At 38.2% G+C, this 20,987-nt stretch overlaps 1 protein-coding gene across 3 annotated transcripts in view; it reads left to right on the top strand.

Moving 5' to 3' along the window:
• Positions 1–20,987, top strand: part of LOC137078935 (pleckstrin homology domain-containing family G member 1) — a 68,138-nt gene that overhangs the window by 27,610 nt on the left and 19,541 nt on the right. For all 3 annotated transcript variants that reach the window (XM_067446784.1, XM_067446785.1, XM_067446783.1), the window contains 3 exons: positions 5,165–5,625; positions 16,058–16,158; positions 19,082–19,151. In XM_067446784.1, the coding sequence (XP_067302885.1) occupies positions 5,290–5,625; positions 16,058–16,158; positions 19,082–19,151 (507 nt within the window). In that variant the 5' untranslated portion in view covers positions 5,165–5,289. The remainder of the gene's footprint in view (positions 1–5,164; positions 5,626–16,057; positions 16,159–19,081; positions 19,152–20,987) is intronic.

Below are 20,987 nucleotides of genomic sequence, written 5' to 3'. Positions count from 1 at the left end.
GCCAAGTCCACCCTCTAGTCACCCCCAAGGACATTTGCGTCCCAATTCACATACTATCCACACTAAATAGTATGTGAAAATAGAATTAGTATGTCCCAAATCGTAGTATGTTGAAAAGAGTATTCCAAAGATCCCTGTATGGTTTACTATTTCCGGTCAGAAGTGCGGATCGGCGCACACTCTAACGGCTGATGTTGCCCACAATCCATTGCGAGTTGGACGAGGATTCGATTAGAACTACAAATGCAGATAAAAGTGTTAAAATAAACTACAAACATGACGGATGTGCAAGTCCGGCGGTTAAGTAGAAAGGTTTAGACAAAGGGGTTTGAGTGATCAATTATCAGTGTTTAATCTGATGAAAAGATATTTATTCAGTGTTGTCCACATTATATTTCACCTGCAGCAGCATTGTGAACTTTTGTAATGATACGTTTGTCCATTTACTTTTAAATGCAACATTATATTTAAACTGCAAGCACACGCGGAGAGACCCACCCATGGCAAATTAATATGCTACAACATTTCTCTCCGATATGGTAGGAATTAAACTTAAAGGGGGGGTGAAACACTCAGTTTCAGTCAGTGTCATGTCAATCTTGAGTACCTATAGAGTAGCATTGCATCCTGCATATCTCCGAAAAGTCTTTATTTTTTTATAATTATATAAGAAAGATGCGCTGTTCCGAGTCTTTCCGAAAAAAGCCGAGCGGGTGGGGGCGTGTCGTGTGAGCGGAGCTAAATAATGACGTGTGCTTGCTGCTGCTATTGTGTTGAGTCGAGTGCGTCGTAAAGCTGTGTCATCCCTAACAGCGGGGAAAAAACTTTATTCAAAATAAAAATATGGCTTTTAATCAGATACAGCCATACATCTATGATCCGGAATCAGACCCAGAGGCTGCAGTTGAACAGGAGCAGCAGCAAAAACGACTAGAGCAGGACGTCTCTATGTGGTACGATATACACTAACTATATAATATGCTTAGCGGCTTGTGTTATTTACATATTTATACTTGAATTATATCGTCGTATTTTTGTCTTTGAAGGTGTACATGTGGGAAGTGCAGTTGTGCACGTGTGTTTGTGTGTTTACGCGTGGTTTGTGTAGACAGGCTAAGTTAGTGTTTACATAGATAGACACGGAATAGTAGCGCATTTGAATGAAGAAGCGTGCTTATTTAGTTCAACATATTTCCCCCCTCTTTGTGTATTGTTGAGTGCTTTTACAATACACAAACATAAAGTTACACATATAGTGGCCAGCTAAACAAATGTACACGCACTACACATCGCATGCTCCATTGATCAATTTCTATATATAGTAATATATATAGTAACTATACGTGATCATGTTTGGGCTACTTGATGAGCATAGACACAGACATTTGAAGCAGTCTAACTCACCGCCCGCAGTTCTAACGTTGGGACCTTTATCGTTGGGACTGCTCCATCCTTCAGCATTAGGCTATTGGAAAATCCGGCGTCATGCTGGGCCATGTTTATGAAACAGTCGCCACCGAAATGCAGCGAACAGATATAAACATTCGCGCAACTCAGTTGCTGATCCGGAAAAGCAAATTACATCCACTGTTGCCTTACCGCGGGGTTTTGGGGGAATCTGTGCAGGACTGTCTTGGTCTGGCAACCAAAAACGCACTTTTTGATGTCATTGTTAATTGTGCACATTACCTGTGCAGCGCAGCCTACGAGCGCTTTGATGGGCATAGCCTGTTGCTTTCGCTCTCTCCCTCTCTCTCTCTCCCTCTCTCTCTCTCACACGCTTCCGGTAGAATTGTCCGTAAGGCCCATACAAGGAAATTCCGCCCCCACTAACGTCAATGGGGACGCATGATCGCAAAAAACTTGCCGAAACTTATGACTAACCGGAAGTAGTATTTTTGACAAAGAAATACTCCCATCAAACGTCCACCTTAACTTTTGAAACTTTGTCCATGTTTAGTATGGGATTCCATGTCTTTAACAGTGTAAAAAGATCAGTATGCATGAAACAGCATTTCACCCCCCCTTTAATGTGGAGGATTTTAACTGTGACGATGATTGACAGGGCAGTTTAAAGTCCCCAAAGCTTGCATAATCTTCTCCTACACACTCAAAAGTACATACTTTTTCTTCACAAAAAGAATACTTTTAGGTCGTAATAAGTTAAGAATTGTGATGCAGCATTAGTCTCATTTAGACATTTGAGTCCCTCTCTAGCCACCACCCAAACTACCCTGGCTATCATCTAGCATTATGCTGAAAAAAACATTAACAAGCACATAAAAGCACCAAGTTTCCACACAATTAAAAAAAAAAAAAAAAATAGTTTTTGTTATAACTGGTGTTACATTTCTGAGATAACAGGCAATCTTGAGGTGTAACACAATACAACTCAAGTTATGTAATCAGATTACTTTTTTAAATAGGCTAACTAGTAAATACTTTTACTTACAAAAGTAATGCGTTGCAGTATTACGTTTTGCTGTAACGCAGTAGTGGCATAATCAATTTTTAGTAATATTTTACTCTGTAGACGACATTTTTTAGAAATGCTTGCACTACAACACACTTTTAGCCCAAAATATAACTGTTCAAAAACAAACAAACAGCAGTACCACGAGACACGAATAATAATAATAAATGCAAGAAATGTACCTGTTCGTGGTCAGTCAATAGTCAGTGTGGTGTCCAAGTTAGTAAATAAAGACTTAATGAAAATCCCTTTGTATTGTGTGATATAGTCCAGTGAAGGCGTGTTTAGGGCGGGTTTTACAGGAGTGCCGCGACGCTTATTTCGGCCTCTGTACTCGCGCTGGGCCAGTGGAAAAGCGGGTAAAAGGCTCTGTCGTTTCAAAGAATAGCACGCGTCAAACACCTGCCCAAAAGGACAAGGCGCGCGCGCAGTCAGCGGAATAACAAGTGCTGCGTCCCAATTCGCCTACTTATACTACGTCCTAAAAGTATGTACTCTTTTTGTGAAGAAAAAGTATATACTTTTGAGTGTGTAGCAGAAAAGTATGCAAGCTTCGGGACATACTACTTCGCCATCTTTAACGGACTCTGTCGCTTAGTTACGTGCATCCCGTCACCGTTTATCTGCCCTGTCAATCATCGTCAGATTCGTCACAGTTCAAATCCTCCACATTCAGTTTAATCTCTTACCGTATCGGAGAGAAATGTAGCCGCTCGTTGATCTGCCATTTGTGGGTCTTTAATGCAGAGACTCTCCTCATGTGTTTGCAGTTTAAATATAATGATGCATTTAAAAGTTAATGGCCAAACGTGTCATTACAAAAGTTCACAATGCTGCTGCAGGTGAAATATAATGTGGACAACACTGAATAAATATATTTTTGTCAGGTTAAATATTGATAGTTGGTCACTCAAACCCCTTTATCTAAACTTCTCTACTTAACCGTCGAACTCGCACATCCGTCATGTTTGTAGTTTTTAACGCTTTTTATCCGCGTTTGTAGTTCTAGTCGAATCCCCATACACCTCGCAGTGGGTTGTGGGCAATATCAGCCGTTAGAGTGCCCATCGATTCATACTTCGAATTCGGACCGGAAATAGTAAACCATCCGGGAATCTTTGGAATACTCTTTTCAACATACTACGATTTGGGACATACTAATTCTATTTTCGAATACTATTTAGGATGGATAGTATGCGAATTGGGACGCAGGGAAGGTTACTGGGTGGCAGAAGAAGACGAAGAAGACGATCATTCACGAGATGGAAGTATAGGCTACGCATTACCTCGAGTTTGTCAGTTAAGGACAAGAACAACACAAAATGTAACAGTCAAATGCAACCTTTGTCTAAAAACTGAAAAAACTATCGACGTGACAGCACTAGCAAACAATGTCGTTTTTTGTGTTGTGAACCTCTTGAATTCAAAGAGAATAAAATAATGGCAACAATAAGAAAATAGCAAATGTGCATCTTGCCATAGCATTAGAGTTTATACAGTTCTGTTGTGTCTATGAATAGATATTCCCAAATAGTCACTTGGATAGTTTGCGACTCTGTGTCATCCTTTCTTGCATTGTCGTGAGCCTTCACTTTGTCAAATATATGCTATATTGTTAGTAGCCTGGATAGCCAACAGTCATTATGCTACATCATATCGCCTTCTACTGGATTATGCTCTAGCCTACATTTTGTTATTTTAGGATTTTAAGATCTGTAGGTGAAAGTAAATCAAAAGTAATGTAGAAGTAATGTAACGCATTACAATTCTGAGATAGTAATGTTGTAATGTAAATAATTACTTTTAAATAACAGTAACAAGTAATCTATAATGTATTACACTTTGGAACTTGCACAACACTGCTAGTAAAGTAACGCATTACTTTTAAATTTACAAAAAAGTAACATTTTCAAATAAGAAATGCAAGTTACTTTGTTTTCCATTTATTGACTGACAGCTCTTCTGTCTACATTTTAAGTGTGAACATGATGGTTATTATACTTCTAGACTAAATGTGATTAAATTAACATTAGTCATCTCTCTTGCAAAAAATAAATAAACATAAAATCAGTAGGTTGTTCCTCAAAATGTATAGTCAGTGAAATGAAAAATCTGAATACCTTCAATATGAGAAAATAACCAATAATTAAAAGTAATGCAAAAGTAACACATTATTTTTCTTAAGAAATACCTAAGTAACTTTCCCCAACAATAATGGGACAGGAGGCTAAAAATAGTTATAGCTACTAGTATCTAAAAGAAGGTTAAAGTTTAGCTTTCTCCTCATTTGTCAGAGCATTTTGTCTGCAGAAGCCAAAACTGTTTTGAGTGAGTGTATGTTCATGGCGATTACCGCACAGGAATGCCAGAGATTGCTGTGGGTTTTTTTCAGAATGTTTTTGTGTACGTTTCCTCTTGAGGGAACTGAATATGTAATTGCAGTGGGTTTGGGGGTTGTTGTTTTTTTTTTTGTGTTTTTTATGCAATGCTACAGTAAATAATGCTGTTTACTTTCAGATGTTGTAATGATATTTTCTTTTCTCAGAAAGAATGTGAAATGTGTATGTTGGTTATATCATTTAAACATATAATTTAAATTGATTTTTCACATTATAGCATTATTTAAAAACCTATGGCATATAGAAATGTTCTTCAACATCGTCTAACACTTTGGAATTTTTTATCTTTCAGAAGATTACCCATTCTCCACTGATGTTTTACCGCCACTCCCGGAGGTCCCTGTTGGAGGGGCGGTCCTGAGCCAGGTGGGAGGTCCCATCAGAAACTCTGCTCTAAGATATTGCTCCTCACGCAGCATGGATTCCACACACTGCAACGACCGGCCGGTGAGCTACGGCTCCACGTCTTCGTCCGCCTCCTCCCGTGACAGTCACTGTTCTCTGGGGGGTCGACCAGTATTAGGCTCCGCCCCTGAGCGGGATCATGATTCTGGAGCCATCCGATTAGAGCTGGTGCCTGCCCGACAGCTGGAGGAGGAGGAGACAGAAATACAAACACCTACACCGACCAATCAGGGGGATGCGGATATTCAGTCACCAGAAGGACGCAAAGTGCAGTACGTGGACCGAGTGGTGGAGGAAATTCTCGAAACAGAAAAAACATATGTCCAGGACCTTCGCAGTATAGTCCAGGTATGAAAGACACGAAGCTTCTTGAGCATGACATATAGCCGATCACTGCATCCGAAATCGCTTACTGTATAGTAGTTGCTACATTTGGTTTAAAACTTTCTTCAAAGTGCAGAATGTATATTTACAGCTAGTGGTTGAAATGAGTACTGCAGCTCAAATTCAAACTATTTTAGAGAGTTGTTTTCTCCGACCCCTCCTCCTCAAACTCGATGCTCACACTGGTTGTCAGATTGAGGATGCAATAGGAATGAGCGCAATTCACAATGGAAGATGTCGAGCCTTACAATTTAATTTGATTTACCCGCCTATTATGCCTCTGGTCATGCCTAGGCTTTTTAGGTTGGGGATAATCTGCAATACTTCAGCGCGGGAAAGATTAATCTGGATTTAAACTGGGTAATTAATGTAGTAGAAATTATTTTTTGAATTTGGTGCTTTCTAGACTGAGATAAGACAGAAAATATATTTTTGTCTCATGGGGATGAAAGACAACAATTCCCACAATGCTTTGCTGCCCTACGAGGCCATTCCCAAAGCTACCGCTACTGAATCACTGTGACTGGATCACTTTCACTTTCCCACAGCGTTCATTTTCACAAAATCAGTTCAGTTAGAGAACAGACACTACAATAAAAAACTGAACGTGTCTGTTAAATAAGTGATTTAGCCGCTGAGGGAGTGTCACAGCACTAACGCTGCAGGAGTCAAATTACACTGCGATGAATGAGCTAAATGAGCTCTCCTGATGAGAGCTGAGGTAATCGCGTCCGTGTTCGCAGCATAGATTCACAGTGCGATCATTCAAATATACTCCAGGGTTTCTACAGATAGAAATCCATATGCTAATCGCTGAAGTAACCCTTTAATATCTTAAACATATTTACTAAGGTAATAAAATGTCAAATACATGACATCCACTCAAATGACCTACCTGAATGCATCCACACAAGCAGCATCCGATAGTTTGCAGTTTGAACAAATCAATGGCGATGTCAATGAGTCAATGACCCATTCATAAAGACAATTTATTTGTTACTGAATGAATGAAGATAGTGAAATGACTCACTCATTGAGATGTTGAGATGTAATTGAGAGTGACTTGCTTCCACCTACTGGTGGTTCTAGTTTAATATTTAAAAGTATCACTGTCATTACCATAATTTCATATATTCATGCAAATCTCTGAACAGCATAAAACAAATTGCAACCGTCCACCGCTCACCCCTCTACGGTGGCCCAGTAGTGCAGCCATACTAAATCAAACCACAACACAATGAAATCGCCACAACACAATGGAATTAAACCACAATGCAAAGAAATCGCACAACACAACGGAAACAAGGCACAACACAACCAAAATGCTACCGACTATGAGGGGACTCTCGGAGTGCAATGTTACCCCCTTGGGCTAACTTTTTTGCACTCCGAGAGCCCCCTCGAGGTCGGGAGCATTTGCGTTGTGTTGTGGCGATTTCGTTGTGTTGTGGCCCGTTTCCGTTGTTTTCGCTGTGTTGTGGCTCGTTTCCGTCGTGTTGTGCCTTGTTTTCGCTGTGTTGTGGTGATTTCGTTGTGTTGTGGCTTGTTTCTGTTGTATTGTGGTGATTTTGTTGTATTGTGGTTTAATTGCATTGTGTTGTGGCACGTTTAGATTGTGTTGTGGCGATTTCATTGTGTTGTGGCACGTTTAGATTGTGTTGTGGCGATTTCATTGTGTTGTGGCTCGTTTTCGTTGTGTTGTGGCTTGTTTCTGTTGTGTTGTGGCTCGTTTCCGTTGTGTTGTGGCTTGTTTCCGTTGTGTTGTGGCTTGTTTCTGTTGTGTTGTGGCTCGTTTCCGTTGTGTTGTGGCTTGTTTCCGTTGTGTTGTGGCTCGTTTCTGTTGTGTTGTGGCTCGTTTCCGTTGTGTTGTGGCTTGTTTCTGTTGTGTTGTGGCTCGTTTCCGTTGTGTTGTGGCTTGTTTCTGTTGTGTTGTGGCTCGTTTCCGTTGTGTTGTGGCTTGTTTCTGTTGTGTTGTGGCTTGTTTCCGTTGTGTTGTGGCTCGTTTCTGTTGTGTTGTGGCTTGTTTCCGTTGTGTTGTGGCTTGTTTCTGTTGTGTTGTGGCTTGTTTCCGTTGTGTTGTGGCTCGTTTCCGTTGTGTTGTGGCTTGTTTCTGTTGTGTTGTGGCTCGTTTCCGTTGTGTTGTGGCTTGTTTCTGTTGTGTTGTGGCTCGTTTCCGTTGTGTTGTGGCTTGTTTCTGTTGTGTTGTGGCTTGTTTCCGTTGTGTTGTGGCTCGTTTCCGTTGTGTTGTGGCTCGTTTCCGTTGTGTTGTGGCTTGTTTCTGTTGTGTTGTGGCTTGTTTCTGTTGTGTTGTGGCTTGTTTCTGTTGTGGTTTAATTCCGTTGTGTTGTGGCGATTCTGTTGTGTTGTGGTTTAATTTAGTATGGCTGCGCTACTGGGCCACCGTACCCCTCCCTTTTGAAACACATAGAGAAGCTACAGTGGCCGACACAGGACAGATGTCATCGTCTTAGACAGAAGAGAGTGAATTGTGTTCTTTAGAGCAGTTAGTCCGTTTAGGGGTACTGTAGAAGCATGGCAGCTCAAAATGGCGTCCTCACTGTATCCTTGGAAATAGAAATGGCTCATTCTAAGGCAAATAAAACATAACGGTACATAATGTAAGGTCTTTATATACCACTGAAAAAAATTTATATTGCATTTCTGTCAATAGATCCTCATAAATATTACACACTGCGCCTTTAATTTATTGCTTTATTTATTATATCAATAATTAAATTGGAATCGAATTTTCAGAATTTGAGAAAACCTGACAATAAAAATAAAAAAATAAAAAACTCCCCCAAAAAATTCCCATTATTAATATCTTTCCACCATCACATATTTTTTGTTATTAAATCTTTTCACTAAGGCATGCTTTCATTGATGAAATCAAAAAAGCATTCAGTATCATTACCAAACATGTTTGACGGTACTTTTATCCTTTCTTGTTTTTGTTTGTCATATTGTCAACACATTAGGAAAACTTTTAAGGAATGTTCACGGTGCTCTTTCCAAAAAGGAAAGGTTTTAAGTAATTCTTTAAACTTGTGGTGTTGTGTATATGTATGTATAATAACCAATTACATAACCTGGTTTGACACATCTTGATAAAGACTTAAAATTCAGTTCTTTGGATTATACTTTTTTTTAATGTCATTTTAAAGCTTGATGGCTTTTAACATTTTCTCCAGAACATTTACTTTTGTGTTCTATTGAATGACGGGATGGCGAATAAATAAAGACACAACATTTAGTTTTGGGTGAACTATCCAATGCAGCACCTTATGATAGTGATTGTCAAGTGTGTGGGTTTCCTAAACTTGGGATCAAACCTTGAACCTTTGTCCTTAACCATCAGGCTACGAGTCCCTGTAAAGCATGAGTAAGGGAGGCATGTGTGTGTTTCTTTGTGTATGATTTATATGACTGTCAACTATAAAGTGCACATGGCTGTCATTTGACCCAGAGAGCGAAGGGATGAATGTTTAACTCTTCCTCTCACCCTTGCCCTGATTTTCTCACTCTTTCTCGCTTAATGTGGGGATGGAGAGTTTGAGGGGGTCGCAACCCCCTTCCCAACCTACTCCTCTACACATACACATTCACAGGCCCCCTGGCACTAAGAGAATGATAGATGTTTCCAGGAGAGAATGGAATAAAAGGAAAGCAGGCAGGATGGATGGAGAGGACAGATAAAGGAGAGGAAAGTTAGGAAAACAATTTTAAAAGAAACACAATAGACTGCTGAAAATATGCGCGAGTGTGTGTAAAGTGAATCTCTGTAGGCAACATATTCTCACTTACTAATTATTTCTTGTTCTTTTGTCTTGGTTACAACATTTTTGTGAGCTAAAGGATGTTAAAAAAAAACTTTAGATTGTGCACTGATAGCTGGTTATTTCTTCTGATCTATAATTGTTACCTTGTATGTTAAATATTTTATGTAATTTGATGATGTTTTCTTTTAGAAATAGCAATGTAGTATTCTTCACACTGGTCTCCCACCTGATAAAGTCAAAGTACATTGTAACCTTACATAAAGGAAACATAACACACACAGTTTCTGCCAATCTCATGTTAATCTTAAGTAACTATAGAGTATTTATAAAAGACAGATACGCTGTACCGATCCTTCTAAATACAGACTGCTGCTCTGGAAAAACAAAATGCATCCACTGTTTCCTTAATGCTGGTTTATTTGGGAAGCTGAACAAGGTTATCCTTCCCTCACAAGCAAAAACACACTTCTTTAGGGACGTTGTTGATTTCATGGTCTAAATATAAAATGACTGTGCTGCCGACGGCTCCCGTAACCCGAACAAAGCTCAGTGATGGGCACGCTCTTAACTTAAAATTACCTTGAGATAACAATAATTGCCAGACCCCTGCAGAACCATGATGGACCCCCTATAATTTAGGGCTGTTTCGAATGCCATTTTTTGAGCTTCGAAGCTTAGGTGGCAATCAATATCGAATATTCGAAGCTTCGGTGGGTGAGGCTAAATATATAATAATAGTGTCGGTTTGCATTTGTATCATCTTTCACGACTTCACGTTTCACTCTTCGGCATCGTAAATGTTTTGCGGCAGACCCAGTGGAGTGCAGTGTTGCATTTGGTGCAATATGATCAGGTGGCACACATTCTTTAAATATTAATAAACATTTAATAATCTTTTAAATAGAACAGTTTCCGGTACGCATTACACGGCAGGTTTATGCTCTGAAAACGGACAGTGCACAAGTGATACAAAACACTGTAGTGTAGTCAGGCTCCATTATCTTCATTAATTCAACAACATTAACGGGCCTCATATCCATAGCGACAAACTCAACTATGGCATCTGTTATCTCTCTCTTTCTTTTCTCTGTTAACGGTTTTCGGAATTCCAGGATCTGCTGTGAAGGTTTGGGTTTTGTTGAGCATGTTGATGGCTGCGATACCTGTGGATGTACCTATAAACAAATTATTATTAGCCTGTGCTGCTGTATGTTTTTAAATAGTGTCGTATTTGCAATTAGCCTATTTATCATAGCAAATTAAGCGCATAAAAGCAGTTTTTTTATGTGTTTTTTTTTTTTGCCGCGTGCTACTTACAGAACTCAGGTGATTTTTCAAACTTGTGGTGCTGTGGTAGGCCAGTTTCAAATCGCATATTTGACACACTACCTTTGTCTTGTCATCCTCACTTAATTTAAAGTGCTCCCAAAGAGCTGAGGTCTTGGGCATTTTGTACCTATTAAGTATGAGATTAAATAAATCACTACGTTCGCCAATGGGTGGTTCAAGCATGAGTGAGAATGAGTCCGCGACGGAAGTACGTGTAAAAAAAAAAAAAAGAATATTCGAATCTCAAAACTGAAAATCGAATGCCACCTCACCGAACGAATATTCGAATATTCGATTATTCTAGTACAGCCCTACTATAATTCAGGTCCTGGTTTAACAAATTTTATCATGTTTATATCCAATGTGCAGAGTTTTGCTCCCTTTTTGCAAAGAATGTAAAAATGTGAGCATATTTTGTCTCAATGATTCTCGCAGTGAATCAGACATGTATGTGTTGCTATTGTTAAAGGAACCCTAGAATGAAAAATTGAATGAAAAATTGAGTTCAGTACATGGACGTCATATACAGTGCGTCTCAAAAACCATTAATTCCTCCTTCATATGTAAATCTTGTTTGTGAAAAAAACCACGGAAAAACAGGCGATTCTCTGCATAACGGCACCTGTGACACAATCGATAGGATCATTAATATGTACGCCCCCAACATTTGTGTACGGCAGCGCATGCGTCAGGCAAGGATAGTGAAAATGGCAGATCATGGAAACAGATGTTAAGTTCCAGGCTGTGCAGGGGACGGGGGGACTTTTCATACCCTTCCCACTGAACAAAACTGTCAACAGGCATGTTTATCTATAACCGGATAGCGCAAAAATGTAATTAAAAGTTGTTCGTTTGCTCGTCCCATTTCACCACGGACAGTTTTTATAACCTGGACAATAGCAGGCTTCACTCAGCGTCTGATACTGGAGAAGCGGCAATTCAAACTATATCCCCGCAAGCAGTAAGTAGTGATTTTATCCACTTATTGACTGTCAAACAATTTCTGATTAAACTGGAAGTTTCTTAGTGAGACAACATTAATGATAATATCCCCTGTGTTGTCTAGATCCAACGATAGATGCTAGTACAGTAACAATAGGAAACTCCAAGTAGTATACATCAGTATGACAAATGCCAAAGTTAATATTATTTCCTGCCACTGTTGTCATACAAATCTACAAAATACAACCGTAGATACCTATGGCAATCCCTTTTGTCGGATAGAATTATAATTTAGCCTATAGACTATTTTCATCAACAACACATTACTCAGGAGCTAACTAACATTATAGTTTATTTGCTTACAGATCGCTCACTTGATGCTTTTAGCTAACGTCATCTCCACCACTTAAGTTGAAACGGTAGTAATTTGGCAAGGCATCGTAATTTGTTTAAAAAATAAATAAAAAAACTGTAGGCTACTGAACTGTACAAACAGCATATTTGTCCACTAACGTTACCCAGTTCACTGTTTAGAGTTTGTGATTCAAAGTGAAGAAGGTTTCATTGTAAAATCAAACGGTGACGCATTAGTGATTAAAATGTTTTTAAAATGCTAAAAACAAAGTTGTGACTGACTGCTGACTATATGAGTTAACGTGTAAAGTTAATGTTATATACTAGTTCCATGTAGGCTGAAGTTATAGTACTGACGTTACGTTTTGCAGGTCTTACTGAAAATAAAGACTAAACTTACTACTCAAAAGCATCCATTTCCAATCTCAAAACAATTGCTTGTTCCTCAAAATCTTTATTTCGTCAGAAACAGGATCAAACATAAGGTTGACATTGGATTGACAGTATACGGAAGATGTGTTTCTGTCACTGAGCTCCGCAGTGAAACCAATCAGAGCCGAACTCCACATTAATATTCATGACCCTTCCAACTAAGGCAAAAACAGAGCATTACATCCTAGGGCAAATTTCTGGGGATGTAAACGGACCTGTACAACTTTATCTGGACAATTTTAAGCCTTAGATAAGTCACATACCCTATATGTAGATATCAGAGAACAATTTGAAATATTGTTTCAACTCATTCAAGGGCACCTTTAACTTAAGCAAAATTATTTCAAATTAGTTCTCTTTCATTTAAATAAATGCAATAAAATATAAATATTTAATGAAATATGACATTTTAGAAATTGCCTTAGCAACTAAGAATAAAATAAGTTAAAATGCTAAAATTATTAAAACAAAAACTGAAACTAACATACAGTAATTGAGTTGTTGTTGTTGTTATTGTTGTTGTGTTCCTGGAGTGATACCATCACATTATTTTTCAGTTTTGAAAATTACACAAGCTTTACATCTGCGTTTATTTGTGAGCAGGGTGTTGACACAGGGTGTGTTTTAGAGTAGACACAGAATGGTTATTTTACACTGCCTGGGGGTGTTCAGGTAAAGATTTCTATCAGAGTGAAAGAATCACTTATCTCGTCTGTCAACCAAGGAGAGAGACATTCACATATAGGGCAGAGCAGAAGACACAGCATAAATACAGATTCTGACATGCTTTGTTTGCTTATATTTTTGTGAAAGCCCACTGGGGGATTCTGTAGTCCATACAATTTGTTCCTCTATCTGTAAGGTTGTGACACACTTCTTAAGCCGTCTTAAAAGAGCAAGTGGCAACGAAAGCCGTCTATGCGACTGTCAACTAGCACATTCGTTTTGGAAATAACTGTCTATATCAGCGAGTATCAGTAGTCTAAATTCATCACTCAAAAAGAGAAACTGAAACTATGACTGCAGATATGCAAATCGTAAACATAGCAGCACTTGGTTACTATTTTACATATCAGTCTTGCTGACACCTTTTTTAATCCAGATCATGTTATTATGAAAATATTTGTGCACTGCAATGCTCAGGCAATGCTTCAGCCTCTGAAATCATAACAAAAGGTTTTATGGGTTAAAGTATAATTTAATTAAAGTATAATAACCTCAGGGAACATTTCAATAGTCTACAAACAACCTTTCAGTTACTACAAAAGTTACATTATTACTAATTTGTACGACCTCAATCGTATGAATTCATACAATTTGTCAAAACCGAAGTGACGGGTAAGTTTAGGGGCAGGGTTAGGGTTAGGTCATTCGTACAAAATCATAAGAATTGGGCAACTCTCCAAATACGTATGATTTTGTTGGGTTGGATTAGGATAGTACTCATGCAAGTGAATTGCTCCTTGAAGTACTGCGTTAGCTAACTCATACATTCTGATAGTAATTAAAATTAAGGATTTAGTTCATTAACTTTTTTTTATTTTGAGTTCTTGCTAGTCAAATAAGTTATTTATTTTACTATAAATCAAATAAGTTGACAGAACTCATAAAAGTTGATTTTGTATTTAAATATTTTGCTAGCTATTACAAACTCATTCAGAAAATGCCAACTTGCTAATTTGCTAACATGTTAACAATAGCATGGTATACGTACTGTATCATGTTAATAGATGTGATTATTAATGTTACTGTAATGTGAAGCAGAGCAAGACCGAGTGTTATGTGGAGCTGAGCAAGGCCGCTGGAGCGATTGTTACGCAAAATACAGCCTGCATGCAATGGGATTTTTATTATGACGGGACACAGTCGACGGCGCCATTTTCGCTTTTCTGGTCATGAGTATGAGGTAACGCAGCTCTGACATATGAGGTAACATATTAGATACATGTAAGTGTGTTTAAAATGATGTTCTGACGTTACTCTGTGCGTTCACTCAGCGGCTGCTGTGACACTTGTTCACACTGCTAAGAGGAAAGCGCTTCTGCAGAATAAAACCAGAAACAGGGTAACACACAATTGACAACTGACGCAATTGACAGGCGACTCCCTCAGACGTCCCGGTTCATTGGTTAAAATAGCAATTTTCTCACAATTTACAAATAGTTGGAAACATTTGGGAAATTGTACAAACTCAACTGAACAAAATATATAACACTGGCCTAGTGGTTTTTGGATACTTTACTGCAAAAATCCTACATAGTGCACCTTTGGGTTATAAACACCTTGTGAAACTTTTTAATTGGGTGGCTATTATCCCTCTATATTTATGACAATATCTTGATCATGCTTAAGTCAAACACAGACTTCAACATTCAGCATGCAAAACACAAGAATGGTTACAACAATGGTAGCTATACTAAGTCAAGATAGCCTGACGTAGTCATACTCAAGATTCTAGTCTGATACTACTCCATTGGGCTGTCCATTATGGGGCGTTTCAACCGAACCAGGAAAGAAAATGCCTCTGCCCTCAATTGGATAGACCTACAACCAATCAGAGCAACGGAGTAAGTGACGTTTGTTGAGCGTTGCACAGTTGTCAACAGAACTCAACTGCACACACGCTAAAAGAAGTAGAAGAAGAAAATGAGTGTTAAGCTTGGTACATACTTAATGCAATTTTTTTTTCTACAAAAAGAACATGACGAAAGTTTGCTCTGGCCAAGACATGCCATACTTTACGAGAAAAGCAGGCGCCGAAACATGTCCGTTTCTCCACATTATCCCCGCCTACTTTAAATTTCGGACCAATTACACAATCATTCTCAGAAAATAGTTCTAGAAAACATTTCTGATTAGATGATGTGACAAGAACAAGCTGCGACAAACTTCCAAACCAGACCTGCGGGAACAAAATGATGTCATTTTTTCCCTCCGTTTTTGCGGAGTATGTAACGGCCCTAAATGATCTTTGCCCGTGTTGTAAAAAGAATGTAAGTATTTTGAGCGTTAAGGTTTGCAGTTTAGTCAGAGTGTGTGTTTTCACCTTACAACAAATGCTTATGAATGGAAGCTGCATTCATTGCAGAGACAACAGCAGATTTAGCACTTTTTCCCGTTAGCTTCAATATAACAAAAATGCTCATTTATCTTTTTATGTATGTACATGTACTGTGTCACACGTATATCACAGAAAACTGAAATAATTAATGTTTAAGGTACATTTCCATAAGAGGATTCACATAGATCATTCAAAAGATGACTTTATGTATACTTTTTGCATAATGGATATGGCAAATACCATTCTTTGATGCTTATATGTGCATCAAAGTGTCGCTCCCTAAGTGCTTTACATAACTCGCGGACATAGCTAATCTGATGTGTGTGTTAATATCAGATGTGAGAGCTGAAGCAGGTCTGCCTGTCTGTCTGTCCAAATACGGCAAACCCTGAAGAACTCAAAGCCGGTCGGGGGCAGGACCCTGTTTGATGCCAGGCGGGCTGCCCATCTCACATGACCGCTGATGAGATTATTCATCCTTTCATCTGTTTCTCTACAGGACTACCTGGACTGCATCAGCAACCAGTCACTTCTGCTGTTGGGAGATGAAGAGAGGAATTCTTTATTTGGAAATATCCGGGACATCTACCGTTTTAACAGGTACACAGACACATCCTGCTAGCTTCAGTGACACAAGCATCCGTTAAGAGAAGTGTAAAAGAAAGGCCACTTTCCATGAAATATTAGGTTTTAAAAAATGTGCACATATTTTAGATAAACAAACAATTAAACTATCATACTGTGATTTTGGCCTGTTCCACAACAGCTCTCATCATTTCCACCAAATCAGGTAACACTTTATTTTACAGTGTCCTTGTTACAGATGTCCCATGCAGTTACTATAATGATAAATTATGCATAATTACATGCAACCAATCCTAAACCAAACCCTAACCCTATAGTAAGTACTATGTATGTGGCTACTCAATGGTACTTAAATGTATAATTACACTGTAACAGACACCATCAAATAAAGTGTACCCTTTATATAAGGTGATGTTACATTGTACTTACTCAAATAAGTGCTGAGTAATATTAATGCATGCACTTACTATAGTGTTATGATTGGGGTTAGGGTTTGGTTTAGGGTTAGTTTCTTGTAATTATGCATAATTTATATGTATTACTTGTAACTGCATGAAGTAACGTGCAACTACTTAACCTTAAAATAAAGTGTTACTTTAAAGGTGCACTAAACGATCCTGGGTGGGGCTAGCTAGACCCTCCTCCCCTCCGTGCTTCCTGAAACATGACTGGAAGCCCTTCTGCCACCCCAATTCGCACCACCTTTCGAAGGCTTTTCCGATGTAAATTCGGGACTTTGCGCATTCCTTCTCCTTTTCCCTTTTCGTTCTTCATCAGAATGGTTTCTCTTTGGTCGTGTGTCGGCCATATCAAAATCATATCATTCGAACTTCCCTCTGCATGCGTCTCTCTTCTACACACTCCCCTTCATGTGCACGCGCACTAACCCTAAACCTTCCCCCCCATTGTCGGTTATTGGCTGGAGCATTGTTTATTATGTTCCGTGGTCCGGACTGCCCACGTTTGTTTTTGTTGCCATTTGTGGAGCTTGTGCTGACTACAGAGACCGTGTTTTTTTTTTTTACAGTGGGTTCAGGGGACAGGCAGCTAGCAGATAGTGAGGAGATGTTTGCTGTATGTGACAAAAAAAATTTGGCCTAAAAAAACGCGTGACATCGCTTATAGCACCTTTAAAATCATACATCAATGTCACAATTTTAATAAAAATAATACTCCAATTCTCACAATAGTTATTATAATCATGCATATTAATTGGATATTGGATGTTTATTAGTACTAATAAAGCACATAATAATGCCTTATTCTGCATGACCTTATTCTACATCCCTTAATTCAACCCAATACCTAAACTTAACTACCTTAGTAACCATACATAAGTATTTTTTTATACATAAAATACATTCAAAAGTTTTTGAGGCAAAAGTCACAGTTAATAGTGAGAATTGGACCCTATTTTAAAGTGTGACCATTTAATAATTTGCTATTCAATTAATTGACTTTTTTAAAACTATTTTTAATAACATTTAGCTACCGGTGTGTGCAGTCCTGTTACCTCATAATATTAGGCACATTATTAAAAAAAACAAATCCCATTCAATAAGTACAACCACTTACAAATGTTTTTGAAAATTTCTTGAATTTCACGCAATATGTATCAATAACTACTTTTAAAATTTGATCCCAAAACAACTAATATCTAGTGAGTGATAGATTAAGATAAATGTACTCTGTTACTTGCAAAACCATTCAATGTGGTACATTTTTCTATTTCAATTTTAATTTGGTCTCTTTTATTATGATGTTTATTAATGTGTATTATTAGAACTATAGTTTTAAATTATAAGATGTCCCACACCTTGGTAACTTCAAGTTAAAGGGATAGTTCACCCAAAAATGAAAATTTGATGTTTATCTGCTTATCATCTTGGTAACCATCATCTGCTCATCTTGGCATCCAAGATGTAGGTGTGTTTGTTTCTTCAGTACAACACAAATTAAGATTTTTAACTTTAACCGGTGCTCGTATAATGCATGTCAATGGGGTGTATTTCTATGAGAGTAAAAAAAAAACACATAGACATTCAAATCCATATTAAACCCTGTGGCTCATGGAGACACATTGATGTCTTAAGACACGAAACGATCGGTTTCTGCTAGGACCATTACTTCCATCAAAGAAGGTCAAAAATCAGGGGCGAGCATATATATATATATATATATATATAATATATATTCCTCATTAGTGCCTGCGGTGGGAATAGTAGATGATATTCGTCTGATATGAGGTAAAAAAAAATAACAAACACTGTTTGGTTTCTCTCTGAAAAGTATCGTTTGGTGTCTTAAGATACCAATGTGTCACCACGAGCCACAGGGTTTAATATGGATTCAAACTTTTACGTTTCATTTTTGGGTGAACTATCCCTTTAAGTTGTTGACTTCATATTAATAAAAGTAAAGATAAAACAACAACTTATATATATATTTGGCCCTGCTTAGGTTGACTATTCCCTGGAGGTTAAACATCTCCCTTCACTGACAATTCGCCAAAAAAGAGCAACATGGCTTATTTTAGGAGTGCCTTTGTGCCCTATTTAGAGAAAGTGTCCTGTTGAGGGAAGATCTTCTGTTTTTGACTGTCTGTTGTTTTTGTCGTCATCTCTTCCCCCAGTTCTCTTACTTCGGACCACACACCCACACGTACACCTGCACATTTTTCCAGACTCACACCAAAATCAGCCCACACACACTCACTCGGTGTTACTTCATATGACTGCAATGCCAAAGTGACCACACATGCATTCACAATGCTGTTCAATTCATGGAAGTGGGTATTTCCTTTACAGCTCATGGCCTACAATGCAGCACATTGCTGGAAGAGATTTTCAATAGTTTACCACATAATGGCTAAGTCCGGCAACATGGATGTGAGAAATGCTTTATAATCAATGTGTGTGTGTGTGTGTGTGTGTTTTAGTGATCTGCTTCACGACCTGGAGAAGTGTAACGCCAACCCAGTTGCCATTGCGAAGTGTTTCGTAGCCAAGGTAAAGCTCTTATCTTTTCTTTGTGATTTTTTTCATCTTCACGTAGACAAAACCTAAACAGATCATTTAGATAACTCAAAAGTCCCCATTACATATTTAAGACTTTCTTACTTTCATGAAATACAAATGGAGAAATGATGACGAATGCTTACTCTGATATGCTCAAAGCTATCACATGGTCACACAGATTAACAAGCATCAACACTATTATGTGTTAGAATTAGTTTCCTACCTCAAGTGTCTCTATTGACTGGCGTAATAACACACACTTGAGGACGTGTTCGCTGTTTTATAGCTGTAATTAACAGCTGCTGGAATGGAACGGGTTTCTGTGGTTTTCTGTCCTGTAGTTTTGTGTGATAATTGCTTTGTTTTGTTCTGGTTATTGTTGTGCTAATGTGGCGTTAGCAGGGGGCTGACAATTTACACAGTGCAAATGGCCGAGAACTCAAATAAAACCCACACACCCAAGCCAGGCGTGAGCGTCAAACCGGCCTTCAGAGGTCTTCTTGTTCTGGTTATATGTTCAGGTCTGTGAAACACCGTTTGAGAATCAACAGCGAGATACACACATTGGTACTCTGATTGACACATGGTTTCCTCTCAGTTCCTCCGGCTCTCGTTGCATCCATACTCTAACACAGGCTTTCACTCAGACACACAACGATTATTAATCAAATGGTTCTGAGTTTATAAAAGGAATCTAAATCTGTGCATATGGGGACGAAAAGGTGTTCTTAGAAGTCATTCAAATCTGAAAAAACACTTACCTCAAGGGTAAAAATGAATAATCCATAAATAAGTAAGTATTTATTTTTTTTGTAAATAAATAATAGTTACGGTTAGTCTGTATTTGGGTCAGATGGATTTTAAAGTGCATCTATTAGTTAAGAGAATTAACTACGTCTATAATGTAAATATATTTTTTTTTATTTTTATTTTAATTACAGGGACATTGTGCCCATCATTTTGTAGATATAACTGTTGTATTTATTATAGAAACGCAATATATGATGACACTAATCCAAAGAAAGGAACATAACAAAAATAATTATCTTAAGTTGCTCATCTAGTTTATTAAGTTTAAGTTTCATCTAATATTTTTATTTTATTTTATTTATTTATTTATTCAAATTACCTATTTTTAATAGTTTTAGTTTTAATAACAGCAGTGAACTACAGTGTTTTATACTGAAATAATGGCAACATCTAAACAAACTGGTTTTATTCCAGTCATACATATTATTAAATATTGCTGAATCAACATTCACATTCATTTGTAGCACTTTATATGTTAAATCAGGTAGAAAAAAGCTCTTTAAAGCCACACTTGCAGATTTACAGCGTATAAAGCTATAGGGGTTTGCTTATTGGCCGAAGTTAGTCATCACTAACAAATAATCCCAGAAGTGTGTGTGTGTGTGTGTGTGTGTGTGTGTGTGTGTGTGTGTGTGTGTGTGTGTGTGTGTGTGTGTGTGTGTGTGTGTGTGTGTGTGTGTGTGTGTGTGTGTGTGTGTGTGTGTGTGTGTTTGTGAGAGTGTGTGTGTGTGTGTGTGTGTGTGTGTGTGTGTGTGTGCGCGTGTGTGTGTGCGCGTGTGTGTGTGTGTGTGTGTGTGTGTGTGTGTGTGTGTGTGTGTGTTTGTTTAAAGGCATTACTCAGTTCTATGCTATTGATATCACAAAGGAGCTTCAGGATTCCAGTAAAAGTGAGGGGTTTTATTACATCTGATTCCTATCAAAAGCTTTCCTGAGAACAATCTCTCTCTCTCTCTCTCTCTCTCTCTCTCTCTCTCTCTCTCTCTCTCTCTCTTAATGCCAAACGCTGACTGAGTGTAT

Source organism: Pseudorasbora parva, chromosome 6 (genome assembly GCF_024679245.1).
Source record: "Pseudorasbora parva isolate DD20220531a chromosome 6, ASM2467924v1, whole genome shotgun sequence".
Taxonomy (NCBI): Eukaryota; Metazoa; Chordata; class Actinopteri; order Cypriniformes; family Gobionidae; genus Pseudorasbora; species Pseudorasbora parva.
This window is presented reverse-complemented; position numbering and strand designations above follow the sequence as displayed.